Genomic DNA, 18,069 nt, shown 5'->3' with positions numbered 1-18,069 from the left:
TCCACACATACTATAAATGTCAGCAAAGACAGAAAGCCTAACACTTGGGCACTATGTCAGGTTCTCCATGCCTGGTCTAGACCACAATCGATGAGATCGTTTCCTTACTTGAACGTGGCACGCAGCAGATATTCTCTCATTTTCATCTGAGCCGCTTTCAGCTGCGGCTCACGCTGTAACTCTTGGATATCACTCATGAAGTCAAAACACAGGAGCTTGGTGCCATATGAAACAACTTCTGCTTTTTCAGATCAACCAATCCATCAAAAATACTTTATGAATCCCAGGGTGGATTTAGGTTTGTGGCAGTTGAACCATATTAGAAAAGATAACAATATTTATGTAGACATGAAATACAAATGTAAAATCTAACCCTAACCCAGGCTCATGGTGAAGACATGATGAAGACTCAGGCTCATGATGAAGACTCAGGCTCATGATGAAGACATGATGAAGACTCAGGTTCATGATGAAGACATGATGAACACTCAGGCTCATGATGAAGACATGATGAACACTCAGGCTCATGATGAAGACATGATGAAGACTCATTCTCATGGTGAAGACATGATAAATATTTTAGTGCAATCCCTGTCAACCCAAACAGTCCAGAAGCCATCATTGGAAACATGGTGGTCAGTCGTATCCTGGTGTAGCCATGTTTTCATAAAACACATTAAACTAAACTTCAGTTATTCTATCTGACTGCACAGTAACTCTGTTAGCTAGACCCTCCAGAAAAACGCGGGCAAAAATCCTTGATTATGCGGGCTAAATTCCTTGATTATGCGATTAAACATGCAGGGTTTTTATGTGATTTTATGCGGTGAAATTGCGGGAAGTTGCGAAATATGCTAAATATGCGGGGAAAAAGAATAACATTTTTTTTAAATATTGGGCTGTCTTATTTATTCTCTCTCACACACAACCTGCCACTAACGTTAAACCCCTTTACTATTCAATTAAACACATTCAATGTTTATTTATTGTAAAAGCAATTGGGCTTTTTTAATCTCACACATAAACACACACCCCCCCCCCCCCACACACACACACACACACACGCACACACACACACTTCTCTGCCTCATTCTGTTTTCATTTACTCGTTCGTTATCTGAACAGCTTCAATCTTGTAGGCTACTCACTTTGTTTCTTGTAGCCCTCGAAAGGGTTTTGGAGGTTGATGCCTCGCTGAACGTGAGTTGTTTGGCTTTCTTGTCCGCAGCAGCAGAAAGCATTTTCGAATGTTTGAATGAATCAAAGTGGGTCGCCACGTCGATGTTTTCTTATGCTCCAACAACACACAGTTGCACGGGGTGCAGAATAGTTCCCCCCCACTTTTTGCCCGGTCTTTAGTAGAAATGTTCGTCGGTAAATGAGATGGATTAGATTTTTTTCATCTTGGTGTTTTCTCTATCGTGTGAGCTCCACACGTTCACTCTATACAGTGTTGTTTACATTCTGTGATGCACGGGCTGATGACGTCACGTCAAGACGAGTACATTTTTTTTTTCTCAACTTTGTGTGGAAAAATGCGGGGATTATGCGACCTTTTGATAAATATGCGGCCTTTTGAAAATCTCCGCCATTTTGCTGATTATGCAGTAAATTCTGCGATCGCAGAATCGCGTTTTTCTGGAGGGTCTAGTTAGCTTGCCCATTCATTAACCACTGATCTTACGTTGGTCATGATGAAAGGGGGGAGAAACATCTTTAATCTCCTTTTTCTCCATAAATCTGAACCCAGCTTTCCTCCTTCGTCTCTTCGGTTTACGCTGCATCCTCTGCATCCTATCCTCGGATAGCCGTTCTGACCACCATGTTAGCTGGCTTTAGCTTGGCTTCTCCCTGGTTCAAACAAGACAGCCATTGGGCAACTCAACAGCGAAAAAGACCAACAAAATGTCCCTACAAAATAGTTTAGAGAGGGCACAACCTAATAAGTTACTTATAAAAGTTACTAAAAGAAAAATAACAAGTAAGATCAAATAAGAAAGCCAACATTTGAAACAGTAAAAATGTAGCAGGATCAACTGCAACAGGCTGCATGCAGAGTTGAAGCATGTGGTTTATTAATTTATTCTGTATCATGTAGGCCTACTCCAAATATTTTCCTTCTAAGTTTTTATCGTTTTAGCCTTTAAGCTCATGAGGGGCTGCTCAACACTTAAAAGCCTCTGAACAGTTGCTGCAGCGTTAGCGCCAGTGGTGTATTGGGGATTTTTTTACTGGGTGGACGGGGTGGACGGGTGGTGGGTGGACGGGAGACACTATGGACGCGCTCGTGAACTGTCAACAGGGGGCTGGGGGGACCTCTGTGTCGCCTGTCATCGCAACTTACATGATGCCGTTTAGACAATATAATAATAAAGGGCGGTGCCGGCTGTCAGCGAACCGATCCGGCCTTTCTGCGCGACTATCACTCAAATGCGGGACATAGTCTCAATTTGTGGGACGCAGTGTGGGACACCTGCAGTGGCGAAACTACCAGGGTGGCATGGGGTGGCAGCCGCCACCCCTGAAAAGGGGTCTGCCACCCCACCTGCCACCCCAGTCAAAAAATACCAACTGATGATTTATTGGATAATTATTATTAATATCGTTTTAAGATCAAAACAAATTCAAAACAATCCAAAATTGGTGTCAAACTGCAGAATGTCAAATTTGAAAAATAAACTTGTTGGTGCACACCCCCCCCCCCCCCCCCCCCCCTCCCCCCATCACGAATGGTTGCATCCATATCGCAGAATCTCTTTGCCTTGACGTGGAGTCAGCGCAGACACAAGCTGTCAGATGGAGTCTGTTCACAGGTGGGTAACGTCAAAGTGTAATGTGATTTCGAAACGTTTATAATTCCTCATAGATGGAAGGCGCTGTACAAAATAAACTATTATTATTATTATTAGAGATATGGTACTAGTAACTGGTAGTTTCTGGATGAATATGCTGTGTTGTTATCGATTTCAGAATTAACTACCGAGTGATGAGGCTAGATAGCTATTATGTGGCTAACCCCTAGCTACGTTTTACCTCATGTCACGGTTAGCCACAAGATAGCTTTTGAAGCCAGTTCGGTAACTAGCTAGCTGGCGCTAGCTAACTGAATAACGTTGATAACTAGCCAGCTACTGGCAAGCCTTTGACATTTTGAACTGAAACCAAGTGATGTTGTGGCATTTCATATCATTGTAGTTCTATGAAACGTTCTTAACAAGTTTGCTATTTGGCGTTAGCTAGTATGCTAGTGGTGGCTAAGGCTAGCAGAATTTCTGTGTGTAGCATCAGAAAGGCGAACCTTAACGTTACATGTAAACTTTAATGTATGTTTAACATAAACACTTTAATTTATGTTTGAATATGACTTGTTTCAATTATAGGAAGGCCATGTCGTCAACCACAAAGAGGAAGGGTGACATCAGGAGCTTCATCCTCACAAAGAAGCAGGTTAGTGATGTGAGGGAGCATGAGGGTCCAAGTGCAGACAGCCTCTGCCACTCGAAGCTTGAGGCTAGAGCGGGAAGGTTAGTTAGCTAGTTCAGCTGGTCCTCGTGGTATTGTAGCCCAGTGCTATATTTTCCTTTTATTTTCTTTATGTTACAAAAAAGCTGGCTAACTATTAAGGTGGCATAGCAGAGGTTGCTTATTTAAAGGAGTAAAGCATTTCGGTAATGCAAAATATGCATTAGGTAGGTAATTTCATTGATGCAGAGAGAAACCTTTTATTTGAAATATTTTTATTTGACTGTAATTTCATTTAATATTTACATAGTAAACACTTTCTACTTTTATATAAAAGGGGGATATTTGTGATTTCATTGCATTTACTATAAGAGTAATGAAAGGTATTTTAAATTTGCTTAATTTAGGTTAAAATAAGGGATACACTACTACACTACAAAACTTAACATAAAATCGTATAGATTACCACATAGTTTGTGTGGTCAGTTAAAAGAACTTAGGAAGTGTCCCAGTTAACAATTTAGTTAATTACATTGCTACAGTATTTCTATTTTCAGGATTTCCACTTTTTGTCACAGCCCAGTAAATGTGATCTTATATTTCAATATACCACCACAAGTAGTGATATTTTAAACGAAGCTACAGTGCAGTAACATTAGGGCTAATGTATTATGTTAATGGCCTACTTTTTGTGTAAAATAGGCTACAGATCAGAAAAGAGCAGGAGAGAGCGAGCCCGAGGCAGAATCTGCCAATGCAGAGAGCCAGTTCATTGAGATGGAGGTGGAAAAGATCTGCGTAGCTGGTCAGTATGTTTTTGTTGTTGTGTTATGGTCCAGTTGTGTTCACTCCTTACGTTTGAGAAACTCCACTGCCGTTGGTGTGTGAATGGGTAAATGAGAAGCCATTGTAAAGTGATTTGGGTAGGGGAGACCAGGGATAGTTGCAACACTTTTGGGGCTTTTCCCCAATAAGTAAAAAACCATTTACAATTGGATAGCCATTTTGCTATATTATGCATTATCAATATGTCAGCTACTGAAACAATGTCTTTAAGATGTTTTTATGGAATAAGTACAGGTTGGAAAATGTATTTTAAAAAAAAAACTCAACTGTTACAACCGTCCTTGTGTACAGGGACAGTTGTAACCCATGCAGGCACAGTTGTAACATCTTAATAACGGTTACCCTTTTTCACACTATATGACAAAAAAATAGGGAAAGCTGTCAAATTCTAAGGCAACAAGATTTTAATGGGATTTCACACATCCTCCAACAAACAATGAAAAATGAACAGAACTTGAACAGAACTTAAAACAGAACACCAGAATTAATCAGATTCACAGTTGTGGCAGGTGTAAAAGGCACTTCCATCTGTGCAGTCCTTGTGTGCCCAGGCTTTACAGGAGCAACACTGCAGCCACATCTCCTTGGACCTAGAGTAGCTCTCCAGGCACACAATGCAGTATTGGGCCTCATCTTCATCAGATGAGGCCTGCATCTTCTGCTTCTTGTTGGGTATGGTTTTTTGGCCGAAATTGATTTTTGTCTTCGCTTTAGACTTCTTTGCGTTAGATCTTTTTTTCTCAGCCTCGAGTTGATCTTTCATCGGAGTGTCTGTGAGGACAGCGGTTTCTCTTCTTTTTCTCCCCTTTGTGGTCTGCTTCCTTGGTCCAGCTTTTGGATGTGGACGGATGGACAAGGGTGAGAAAGGCGTTGCAGAGGATGATGTCCCAGGCTCCACACATGGCCTGACAGGGGATGAGGCTGCGAGTAGAGGAGAGGAGGCTGTGAGTGGAGGAGAGGAGGCTGCGAGTGGAGGAGAGGAGGCTGCGAGTGTAAGAGAGGAGGCTGCGAGTGGAGGAGAGGATGCCACAGTTGGTGTTGGAGCTGCACTGGTAGAAGGTTCTGGTGGTGGGCGGTCTGTGACTTGGGATGGAGCAAAGTCGATATCATTGAAAATGTCTCTATTAAAAGGCCAAATTCCAGTGCACGCGAACCCTGCCTGGATATTTGATGGCGTTGCAGCCAGAGGAAGGGCACTTTTCACAATGCCCGGCAGATCGTAAATGGTCATTGTGGTTCCTGGATGAGTCTTCATCCAATTGTCACAGCGGCTGTTGATGTGCCTCTTCAGTGGCCCATATACAGTGCGATCTAAGGGCTGTAGTTTGTGAGAACAGTGGGGAGGAAAAGAGAGGAGGATGATCCCATGGCTCCTGCAAAAATTAATCCCCTCCACAGAAAGGTGGGAGGAGTGATTGTCCAGAATCAGCAGCACCTTTGACTCCTGTGAGCTCTTGGTATGGCTCTGGAAGTGCTTGAGGAAGACCAAAAAGTCTTCCTCTTGCATCCACCCAGACCCATTTGCTCTGCCAATACAGCCAGGAGGGCCATTGCTGGTGAAGAAGAGATGAAACTTCTTCCGGGGGAATATCATCATTGGGGGGATGGAATTCCCCAATGCATTTACAGCACATGCAAGTGTGACGAGAGTGCCCCGCTCTGCAGATGTCACACTGCCGACTTGTTTCGTCCCTTTTCTGGCAACAATCTTCCCAGGGTTTTGGACAGTTGTGACTCCGGTTTCGTCCATATTCCAAATTTCCTGTGTGACAAACTCATGCTTCGTCAGGACTGCAGACAGGTTGTCAAAAAACTTTTTCACATTTGTTCGGTTGAAGCTTGTAGCCCGTGAGAGACTGGTAGCCTGAGGTCTGCGTATGGAGAGGGTAGGGTGCCGCTTCAAAAACGATGTGAGCCAGTCAGCTCCGGCCATCTCTTTCTCTGCCCAGGTTTGAGGGAAGTTGCAGTTGTAGTTCTTTGCCAATTCATAGGCAAACTTCCGCACCTAAAATGAATATCCATTGGAAAATATTTCACTTGTCTGTTCACTATAGGCCTCAATATATTTGATCACTTACTTTTCTTTTGTTCAGTAGCCTATAGATAGCCTATTCTACCTTAATTATGACCTACCTCCTTTGAGCTGAGACCATAATATAGATCAGCTGCCTCCATCAGGTAGTCTCTCAATAGCATCTCCTGCTCTGTTGAGAACACCTTCTTTGGAGTCCAGTAGCCTACTCTTGGGGGTGTGTGTGATCCCTGACTCTCCAACCTCAGCCTCTTCTTATGGAACCGGTACAGGGTGACATGGCATATATCCAGGGACTTTGCCACTTCCCTGAATGATTTGCCATCCTGAACTTCACCTGAGGCCACCTGCAGCAGAGCAAGTGGCACTCCCCTGTCGGTCTTCCTCTGTCTGATACTTGGCATACTGTAAACACACACACACACTTTATGCCTACTGTACAGTATTTAATTCTGTTTATTTTTACAGGGACAATGCACACCAATCAATGCTTGAATGAACAATTGATCATTCAAGCAAATGAGCCATCATTGTAAATGTGCCATGTTACAACCGTCCCGTTACAACCGTCCCAGAACCACCAGTCTTGCTTCACCCCCTGTGAACCTGCCTGATTGCTGGCTTGACCCATATTTAGCTAGCTATATTTGTAGCTTACAAAACAGTTATTCTAATAATACTAGTTTGGATTCCTAGACATTTTGAACTCAAGACAGTATCCAAAAAATACCTCATATCATTTTAGTTAATATTTGACCTCAGAAACACACTTTTGCTGATAACTTACGTGAGATATTCAAACGTGGCTCCTTTTTATTTCGGCGATCTTACCATCTAACTGCGCATGTGCAGAGTGAGTGTCATCACTCTAGCTTGTTTATGATTGAAGATATTGAGGGTGTTACAACCAACCCGTGTTTCAACTGTACCGGGTCTCCCCTACTGTTAAATGCAAATAAAGTGCTATAAGTGTGACATTGACCATCAGGGTTATTATTATTATTATTATTATTATTATTATTATTATTGCTACCTATAGTATCTTATTTTATTTTATTTTTCTCCTACACAACAAAAAAATACCCCAACAGAGACCTTGGAGTGCCTTGATCCAGAGCCAGAGCCAGAAAGTGTCAATGATGACTGTGCAGAGAGACAGTCTGAGACAGAAGTGGAAGATTGTGCAGCTACAGCTGGTCCTCATGGTATGTTTTTTGGTGGGTGGGGGGTTCCATTCAAGTGTTAGCTCCTTACGTTTGAAAAAAAGCTACCACAATTGGTGTGAATGTGTGTGAGAATGGCTTAATGAGAGGCCATTTTAAAGTGTGTTGGGTACCGTTAGTTGCAAATGAAGTCCCATATGTGCAGTCCATTTACCATTTGGATCAAATACATATATCAGCACAGAATTAGTGACATTTTATCAAAGCCACAGTACAGTAAATGCCATGTATGATTTGAATCAATGTAGATCAATCAATGTATCAATGAATCAATGTAGTTAATCAATGTATCAATGAATCAATGTAGTTAAATACATCTTGGGGCTTATCAGGGTAGTTATTATAGAGTAACTTTCCCTCCTTATTTTATCTTTTTCCAGACATTTCCAAACACAGAGGGGATGGGCCGACACAACCATCGCTGGAGAGCTTTCCCAAGACGATGCAAGGTTGTGCAAGGAGAAGTTTCCATGCTGACTGGTACAAAATGCATAACTGGGTGGAATACTCACAGTCAAAAGACGCAGCATATTGCTTTGCTTGTAGACACTTTTCTTTACCTAATGCCTCTAGGACTGTGTTTACCTCTATGAATGGTTATTCTAACTGGAAGAAAGCTACATTTAAGGACAGTGGATTTTGTTCACATGCTAAATCAGAGAGCCATGTTAATGCTATGTTTGCATGGACAGAGAATAAGAAAATGCTAGACAGAAACTCATCAATGTTAGGAATGATGGAAGAGGAGTCAAGTAAAAAAGTAATCGAAAACCAGAAATATATACGCACACTTGGTGAAGTCCTGTTGTTAACTGCCACTCAAAACATTTCCCAGCGTGGTCACCGGGAATCATCCGAGGCGGACAATAGAGGAAATTTCCTAGAATTGTTGGATCTCCTGAGCAAGCATGATCCGTTTTTAAAAAAACGAATGGAAAATCAAGCAAAAAATGCAAAATACACAAGTAGCCTGATACAAAATGAAATACTGCAGTGTTTAGCAGATATGGTTAAAGAGGAGATTATCAAAGAGGTTAAAGAGAGTGCACAATTTTCTGTTCTTGTTGATGAAACAAAAGATGTAAAGAAAATGGAGCAGATGTCTTTTGTTCTTCGGTACTATTATAATGGTGTAGTTCAGGAGAGTTTTCTAGAGTTTCAAGAGGCAGATAAACTGGATGCTGCCAGTTTAACAGAGAAGATCATTGGCTGTTTAGAGAAGTATGGGCTGGAATATAAAAAAAACCTAGTTGGGCAAGGCTATGATGGTGCTTCAACTATGAGTGGGAAGCATGCTGGTGTCCAAGCCAGAATAAGAGAAGTAGCCAAGCATGCATTCTACGTTCATTGCAGTGCCCACTGCTTAAACCTAGTGATGGTAGACAGTGTGAAATCTGTTCCTGATGCAAGAAATTTCTTTTCATTGTTAGAGCGACTGTATATTTTTATGTCAGGATCTTATGTCCATCCTAAATGGTTGGATGTGCAGAGAGAGATGTATGATGGTCAAGTAAGGGAACTCTCACGTCTCAGCGAGACTCGATGGGCCAGCAGACATACAGCTTGTCGCAATGTCATGGATAGGTTGCCTGCTGTAATGCAAGTACTGGAAGATATTTCAGAGGAGGACAATCCGGACAGAGCGGTTGAAGCAAGAGGTCTACTAGTTCAGATCGATCTAAATTTTATTGGATGTCTTGTACTATTTAGAAAGGTACTAAAGGACACACACTTTTTGTCAGAGATGCTTCAGTCAACACAGATTGACCTTACTAAAGCTGTAGAGTTAATTGCGACCCTCAGACAGACTCTGGAAGACTATCGCAGTGAGACATACTTTGATGAGCTGTGGAATGAGGTACTAGCCACCTGTGAAAAGTCTGACATTTCAACGACTCACACCTTTAAAAGGGCAAGGCAAATAACACAAAGACTTCAAGGTAGTGTTATCATGTCAACATTAGGACAACACACAGAATCGGACAGTAAGAGGTCTTTTATCACCAAGGTATTTTATCCCATCATTGATTGTATGGTTGGTGAAATGAGAAGACGATTCTCTAGCGTAAACTGTGACATCATGCAGGGTGTCCAGGCCCTAAATCCATCCAGCAGCAGCTTTTTAAATGAGGAGGCAGTTTTTCTATTAGCAAATGCATATGGGTCAAATGTAGAGGATCTGAAACATGAACTGCACCAGACTAGAAGGTTGTTAGATCGACAAGCAACACATGGAAAAAGTCCGTCCAGTTTAATAGAATTTGTTAATTTTTTGGAACCATACAAGGAGGTATTCTTTGAGATGGTCAGGTTATGTAAAATAGCTGTGGTATTGCCTGTTACCAGTGCAGCATGTGAGAGGAGTTTTTCAGCTCTTAAACTGATCAAGAATCACCTGCGTTCTACCATGACTGAGAACAGACTAGCAAGTATAGCAATTCTCAGTATTGAGTCTAAACGTGCGAAAGATTTAAATTTGGATGAGTTTGTGAAGAGATTTGCTGCACAGCATAGCAATCGTCGCATACAGCTTCTGTAGCAATCAGATGATATATGTAACGGAGTCAAAAAACATTCTAATCTGCTTTGTATTTTTTTCGTTGCATTTACAATGTGAAATTTCATCAATAACTGATAATTTAAATACTTGTATATATTTTGTGACTTTAACACACACAGAAATTGTTCTCACAAACCTGTCTAACCTATTCTGTACACATGCACTCACAAAACACTTTGGCAGGCAGGCCTTTGAGGGAGGGCTTTGCTTCTAGGATAATGCTGGAATTTTGTAAAGTGCTGGGAAGTCCTCAAATTTCTAAATCATTCCTATGGCTTGATTTTGCTTTCAAAGTGCCTCAGATTGATTAGATTGAATTAACAATGTTCAACATTTTTGACCCGGGGGATATGCCCCGGATACCCCCCCAGAAGGCTTGCTTGGGATGAGCAACATTTCTGCTGCTACAATAATCCCAAGGGAAACACTGTTTTAATGTATTAAAAAGTGGAATGCTCATGTATGTAGACCAAATATTGAATTTATCACACTTGGGTGTTGAAAAAACTGTTGTATATGGGTGCATATAAAGTACAAAGTAAGGTGGGCTTCCTAAAAAAATTGCCACCCTACAATATATGCCTGCCACCCCTCTGCCACCCCATATATAAATCTCTAGAATCGCCACACCTTGTCACCCTACAAACACACACGGTGCTGCCCCTCACACACACGCTTCAAATCAAGTTGCATAAATGCTTGAACTACGTTTTTATTATAATTACTGTGAGATCTGCCTATTATGTTTTCGTCATTATTACAACAAACACACACTTGCAACTGATAACACTGGCAATGATTTTAGATGTATTAGACTATTAAAAAAAGAAATCATGCTTCAAATAAGTGGGGGTACGGCGTACCCCCGCGTACAACGCCCACTACACCACTGGTTAGCGCGGTCCAAACGTGAGGCGATGCTAACGCTACATTAACGTTGCAGTCCTGCAGCCCTTCAGTGAAAGTGAACAGGCAGCAGAGCGGACCCATTTCAGTGTGAAGCTGGATGCTGCTATGGCCTGGCTCTATCTTCATGTTAATACAGAAGGTGATAATTCAATAGGCGGCAGATCAAAAGAGCTCCGTTAGCTCAGTGAGACCTGCAGCGTTGGCAAGGGAGGAACAATTTAGTCCTCTCTATTCTCCAGTGTAGCTGTATGTTTAATTTTTCTCTTTATGATTTACATCCCCTCCTTATCTTCCAGCTCTCTTGATCTCCGGCCTTTTTCTCTTTGATGCCATTACAGGCACTCCGCTGACACTTGTAGCTCTGTCAATAGAAACACTGCCAAATCTGATGTAGCAGGGACTGTGGAAGCTCTGTGTGATCTAGTGCTTCAGATCACGCCTTCGCTGCGAAATTGCACAAAACACCGAAAATGTGATCCACACCTCAGCGTAGTTTGATCACAGAATAAAGAGATGGCAAACATTTGAAGTTAACTTTGCCTATTCAGACAGGGATATTTATTTGATTTTGTCTTTTCAAAGTGAAATGCTTCATTTCAGACACGTAAATGTGGAAATGTGGGCCACGGAGTTCACCTCAATCCAACATGCTCTTTGTTCTTCCCTCTCGCCTTGAGCTGCAGAAAACTGAAGGTTGATCTTTGCCGCTTCATCAAAGAAACAAACTGGGTGACACAATTCAGCCTTTTCCTGGCGACCAAAGAGACATTTTTATTGGGAATGGCATTTGATAACTGAAAGTGCTGCCATCGCTGTGACCTTTTACAGTTGTCACTCAAGTGTAACGCATTGTTACTCATCAATTTTCTGTGGGACATTAAAGCAGAACTGAGAGAGATCTGAGACAAACTCATACAGAGATAATAAAGCTAATAGACATTATGAAGAATATGATTGATTACACACAACTGCAAATACAACCTGCAGGATTACTCATGTTTAGTCAATTAACTACAAATTGTAAGGGCTGAAGCAAATAAGGGAGTTGTGATTTTTCTGTAATATTTGTGCAAATTAAAATGCAAGAAAATAATTTAAATGTCATGAGGGATGTTAAACATTTTATAATTTTAGCCATACACAGTTGTAGCCGTGTCAATCAGATGCTATGAAAGCAATGCCTGTTTATGTAATTATTGATTAACTTTCTGGATTGCAGATGTTTGTTCTAGTGGTTTTTAAATGTTTTTAGTAGGGGTGCACCGAATGGGAAATTCTTGGCCGAAACCGATACCGAAAATAGGAAACAGTTGGCCGAAAACCGAATGCCGAAAGGCCGAAAATGATTAATAGAAAAATATATATATATATAATGTATACATTTTTTACCAATGTTGTTCAGCTGCCTGATTATGGAAAAATAAATGATTATGGCAAAACTTAACTTTAATAATAATCACTATTATGGGTCCATAAAACATTTATTCAGCACTTTTGAATGCATACAGTACATTAATTCCAAGTCAAGTGCATTTTCTTTTCTCTGTAGGATAACTACAACAAAGTGCATTCAGAACAAAGCCAAGGTGCTTTAAAACTGCATAAACATCTAGGTCAGTAGGCCTACAACCAAATAGTGTAAATAAAGACTGTAACAGCCAGGCCTTCAACAACAACAAATGCACCTATAAGTGCATGCATACAAATGTGCAAACTGGATAAATCCACATGAATGTAACTATTTACAAATGAAATTACAATTGAATTTCAAGAATCTGTAAATAAGGCTGTCTGTCCTCATAAGCAAAGTAGTAAACATTGTATAAAGATACATAAAGTGAAAACTGGACACAAAATCCACAATCAATTACAAATTAAATTACAATTTCAAGAATCTGCAAATAAGGTGGTCTGTCCTCATGAGCAATGTAAACAACATTGTATAATTTAGATACCGAAAGTACAATATATTGAACACTGTGCTGCTGTCATTTCCCCCTAATGATAACCTGAGATGGTGAATTATAACTCACAATGAAAACTGTTCAGGAAAGTGGGTATAGAGTAGACATGTAGAACTAGATAAGCTTATGATAAGCCAGCCTTGTCTACTTATTAAGGAAAAGTGGGAGGTTCTTTTTAATGAACAGTAGCTTCTCTGCTTTATCAGCCATAAGTCTGTTCCTCTTCTCATCAAGCACATGAGAGGCAGCGCTGAACAGTCTCTCGCTGACAGTGCTTGTGATTTGATCTTACTCCGCATATTTGTCCGGGTGTTTTGATTTCAAGTGGTGGAGTAATCCCGAAGTGGTGAAAGTCTTTGCAGGTACACCCCCTCGAGAAATGTCAGCTGAACACGTTTTACAAATCGCAATCCGCGCCTCTTTCTCTGATATTTTTAAATATCTCCAAGCGGCAGACATGTTGGCTGTGAGCCAGCCGCGAGCATGGTCGCGCGCTGTGCTTGTCGCCGCGTTTTGATTACGTCATCACAACAACACGTTAGCTTGCCAACGTAACCCTGTTCTCTGACATTCGGTAATATTTTTTCGGTGCTAGAACCCTTTCGGCCGAAAGCAAAAAGGCCTTTTTAACCATTTTCGGCTGATAATTTTCGGCGGCCGAATATTCGGTGCATCCCTAGTTTTTAGATGTGACAGAGCAGGAGGTACTTTTATAAAGATGTCTCTGTGGTCTGTGTTGTTTTAGAATGTGTATCCTAATGAAAACCAAATCTACCTACGGGTACAAGAAAATAACCTGAAATTGAACTATTGATCCAATGGCGATGAATAAATCAAATACACAATCTCGACAATAGCTTAAAACCCCTGGGTTGAAAATATTTTAACAACACAGGACAGACTGGGACAGAAAAACGGCCCTGGACTCCGAATCCAGCCCACATCATTGATGGCGTACACATACATGCACGGTTGTGGCTGGTTTCAAATGTAATCCACTGTCAATCAACATAACATTATTTAGCAAGAATTGGCACAGTAAACCAGTCTACATTGAGAAATGACTGACTGTAAGTGTTTCTTACAGTATTTGCTGCACAGAGCTTTATAGTATAAAAGCTCCCTCACTCAATGACATCTCTGCAGGATGTAAAGGCAGAACGAATGATCAACCTGCAGCTTGGGACCTTTTTGCGCACATCCTGCTACTTTCAGCTTCATTGGATCTGCTAAAACAACAACAGGCTGTTATAGTATAACCACTCTGAACTCTACACACATCAGATGCTCGGTTATTACTTCATATCCTGCTTTTTTGATGAAGGAGACGTCCGGTCTCTTTCTGACTTCGAGAGTTTCTTTTTACTCTGAGCCCATCCATTTTCCAAATAATACAGTGTACATTGGAGCCCGCATGATTAGAATGCAGGGTCATTTTATCTCGTAAACAGGTTTTACATTTTGTTTTAAGTCAATTTATAAACATTTTAATTTAGTATATAAATAACTTGAATATATAGGAGTAAATGGCATTGACCTCAGCCTGTTGGAGGTACACCACCATGTTTGTCTCAACCTATTTTAGAGAAAGAAAATCAATTAGGATGGCTGTGTTCATAATAATAAAAAAGAGCTATACCATATCCACCTTCACTGTCACTGGGTGGAGGAGGAAGAGGAAGAATGGTTTCATCTTCATTGTTTCAGCGGTCACTGAGAAGGACTCAGGGTCTAACCCAGCAGCTGGAATGCAGAGGAATGAAATAATAAAGTGACCCTGTAGAGTCAGAGCAGAATGTCTTAGTTTGTAGCTACGCTGTCTGTTTGTTGGACTCTCAAAAATAATCTTCAAATCAAAAACATTTCAGCTATCAAAAAAAATTGAAAACTGAAATAGAATGTTCTGTTCTGATGCTATGGCGTTTAACTTTGGCCGCTTGTCCATCTCTTTTCACCAGTACTCACTCTAGTATTATACTGTTACTTTACCTTTTTAAACTTGTTTACTGTTTTACTTACAGTGTACACCTCTGTATATATTTATATATTATATTTCATTATTCATCTCGTTATGCACATAGCCTCCATTTACTCCAACTGTGTTTACATACTACTTTTACATTTGCAATCACTGTCTAATACACACTTGTTTTACTTTATTGTATTTGTTATGTGTATAGGCCTATACGTTTGATAAGGATTGCTGAAGGGAGCCTGAGCTTGTTGAGGTCAAAGCGCATCATCACACTGCAGACCTTCACCAGGCAAGTGAAATATAAGTTGATATAATTGTTCACACTGCACGATTCAGATCCACACCAACATATTTAAGATTCTTCCTTGGCCCAGGTTGCACTTTTCAAGCAAGTTTTATTAAACAAGGCCAGCAGCTTTTCTTCCTTCTGACAAACAAACGGAAAACAGAACCTTCTTTCTCGCGGCGGTGATGACTAAACATTAACAATTGAAAGAGGTTTACTTTTAAATAACTCTGTCAATGAATACATATTTCTTTAGCATAGGTTAGAACATATACTGCCTGAGAATAATTAATAATAAAGTATACATACAGTTGATCTACATCCATGTTAACAACTACTCACTAACATTTTCCACTGAAGTTTTAAAGTAAATAATGTTTTCATGTAATTTAAGTATAAAAAGATCAAGGATGGAAGAGGGTTGGCTAAGGATTTTTGCAGATGATGTGGTTGTGTTGGCGTCATCCGTCTGTGACCTCCCCCCCTCATTGGATCAGTTCTCAGCCGAGTGTGAAGCGGCTGGGATGAGGATCAGCTCCTTTGTGTCTGAGGCCATAGTTCTCAGCAGGAAACCGATGGAATGTCCACTCCGAGTAGTGTATGAGCCCTTAACCCAAGTGAAGGAGTTCAAGTATCTTGGAGTTTTGTTCTGGAGTGAGTGGACAGTGGAGACATGGGTTGGAGAGTGGGAGCTTTACGCACCGCTTTACGCATCTTTGTTCCTACTCTCACCTATGGTCGAAAGAACGAGATCACGGATACAAGCGCAAAATTGGTTCTCTCCTGAGGGTGGCTGTCTCCAGACCTAGGTATTAATTGAGAAGTTCAGGCATAAGGGAGGGACTCGGAGTAGAAGCCGCTGAAAGGAAAAAAGTTGAGGTGGTTCAGGCACCTGGCCGTCGCCTTAGTGAGGTGTTTGTAATAGAAAAATATTATACTCACTTACTTACTTTAATAATATAATTGTGTGATACTTATTTGCTAATGTTTATCTATATTTACTACTTACACTTCTTAGCTAAGCTGGGGAAAATTCCTTATTAAGAAGATGTGTTGCAGTGTTGTTAGTTACACTCTATGTGCACCAACAGTATGACCTTGAACTCAGGTGAACTGAGAACTTTCTGATACGGCCTCCCTAACTCCCTAACTTCAGAATGCTCCTTTCATTATCACCAAGCTTCACCCCCCCCCCCCCCCTTTCTCCTCTCTCTGTGTTTAAATATGCAACCCAAACCCTATTCTTCGTCTTTCTCTCTGCAGACTGTATGACTGACTGAACTTTCTTGCAAGAAATAAAATACAACAAAGACAGCTGAATGGTTTGATTCTCTATCCACATAAATAAATTCCCACCACAGTGTTCAAGGCATGCCCAGGTGAGAGTGGCAGCACCAGGTGGAGGGATTATATCTCTACGCTGACCTGGGAGCTCCTCAGAATCCCCCAGCCAGAGCTGGCCTGGGAAAGGGACGTTTGGGGCCTTCTGCTGGAACTGCTACCCCCGTAACCCGACTCTGGATAAGTGGTGGAAAATGGATGGGATATATGGAGGATAACACCGGAGGAACATGTGTCTGTAGGCTATAGACTGGCTCGCTGAATAGTAATGAACAACAGCCATGACCATTTTATATACACTTAATTTCATAAATGAACACAAACGTCTAAAAGTAGGCCATTTAATAACCAGTGCCATTCATTTTTTGCAAATCCTTATAAATATTCAGTTTAAAGGTGAACTAAAATAGCATCACAAGGTTTAAAGTTAAGAGGGGTTTGCAGCCATGGCAGAGCTAAGTCTGCTCTGTCTGTTCAACCCTTTTCCTCAGTAGGGCAATACTCTTCATCACTTGTTATTTAAGGGTTTCATTATTATTTTACAGTAAGTCTTGATATGCCACATTTAAATCAACCTTGAGACATTAAACTCCCTCCAGGAGACAGAGGAACCCATGGATGTGGCGGATGCATTCTGCTTCCTACTAACCAGATAAACATGACATTTGCATTGTCCGCATCAACAGGAGTTGTATTTATTTCATCGCCATTGGAGTATAACAATAGAGCCATTCATAGTTCACAATAGCACAACTTGGAAAATCTGCTCTCATCAAAATATTGTTATTACTTTCTTTGAACCCGCTGGATGAGTGAGTTTTATGGAATGCAACCGCTGACATGATTTATTTCATTGTGTTTATGCGTATGTTTTGGTAAAGTTACATTAAAAATGTAAAATCAATTATGTAAAAGAAAAACTGAAAAACAACAACATTGCAGCATTTTTTTTATTTTACCTTTATTTAACCAGGATAGGTCTCATTGAGATTACAAATCTCTTTTTCAAGAGAGTCCTGGCCCAAGAATGGTTACAGCACAGTTACAGAACATTTTCAAACACACAATCACAACAGAGTCATACAACAATTTAGCTAAGCACTAATGATCTGTTGATTTAAGAAAGAGGACTTCACTGACAATGTCATGGCATCAGTGCTAGATTAATGCTGCGGTCCTGAGTCCTGGATCACGAGTTGTGGCGAGCCTGTTGCTGTGGTCCTGAGTCGTGGTCCTGAGTTGTGGACCTTGAGTAGTGGATCCTGAGTTCTTGATCACGATTTGTGGCTGTGCCATATTGCTGTGGTCCTGAGTCATGGAGTTTTTCCTTGTCCGATGTGAGGGTCCAAGGACAGAGGGTGTCATTCATATTCTGTACCAACTGTAAAATCCACTAAGACAAATGTAAATTGTGTGATATTGGGCTATATAAATAAATGTTGATTGATTGATTGTCTTTTCACTTTACTAT

The 18,069-nt window shown here is 40.8% G+C and overlaps 1 protein-coding gene and 1 long non-coding RNA gene across 3 annotated transcripts in view; one reads left to right on the top strand and one right to left on the bottom strand.

The window, feature by feature from the left end:
• The first annotated feature begins 2,716 nt into the window (after nucleotides 1–2,716).
• On the top strand, nucleotides 2,717–7,465 carry LOC307018150. Its single transcript, XR_013802345.1, has 4 exons — nucleotides 2,717–2,813; nucleotides 3,381–3,447; nucleotides 4,165–4,267; nucleotides 7,432–7,465. It is a non-coding gene; the product is annotated as an uncharacterized lncRNA (long non-coding RNA).
• Nucleotides 4,392–18,069, bottom strand: part of LOC307018147 (uncharacterized protein) — a 460,756-nt gene continuing 447,078 nt past the window's right edge. Inside the window, exons 1-3 of one of the 2 annotated variants that reach the window (XM_079648268.1) lie at nucleotides 7,128–7,157; nucleotides 6,442–6,745; nucleotides 4,392–6,313 (exon numbers count right to left, since the gene is read on the bottom strand). In XM_079648268.1, coding sequence (XP_079504394.1) covers nucleotides 4,793–6,313; nucleotides 6,442–6,744 — 1,824 coding nt within the window. In that variant the 5' untranslated portion in view covers nucleotide 6,745; nucleotides 7,128–7,157 and the 3' untranslated portion in view covers nucleotides 4,392–4,792. Of the gene's footprint in view, nucleotides 6,314–6,441; nucleotides 6,746–7,127; nucleotides 7,158–18,069 lie in introns of those variants that run through there. The other variant, XM_079648267.1, reaches the window with a different exon arrangement.

The sequence above is a fragment of the Notothenia rossii genome (assembly GCF_949606895.1).
Source record: "Notothenia rossii genome assembly, chromosome: 9".
NCBI lineage: Eukaryota > Metazoa > Chordata > Actinopteri > Perciformes > Nototheniidae > Notothenia > Notothenia rossii.
Note: the sequence above shows the minus strand (reverse complement) of the source record. Positions and strands in the feature narration are given on the sequence as shown.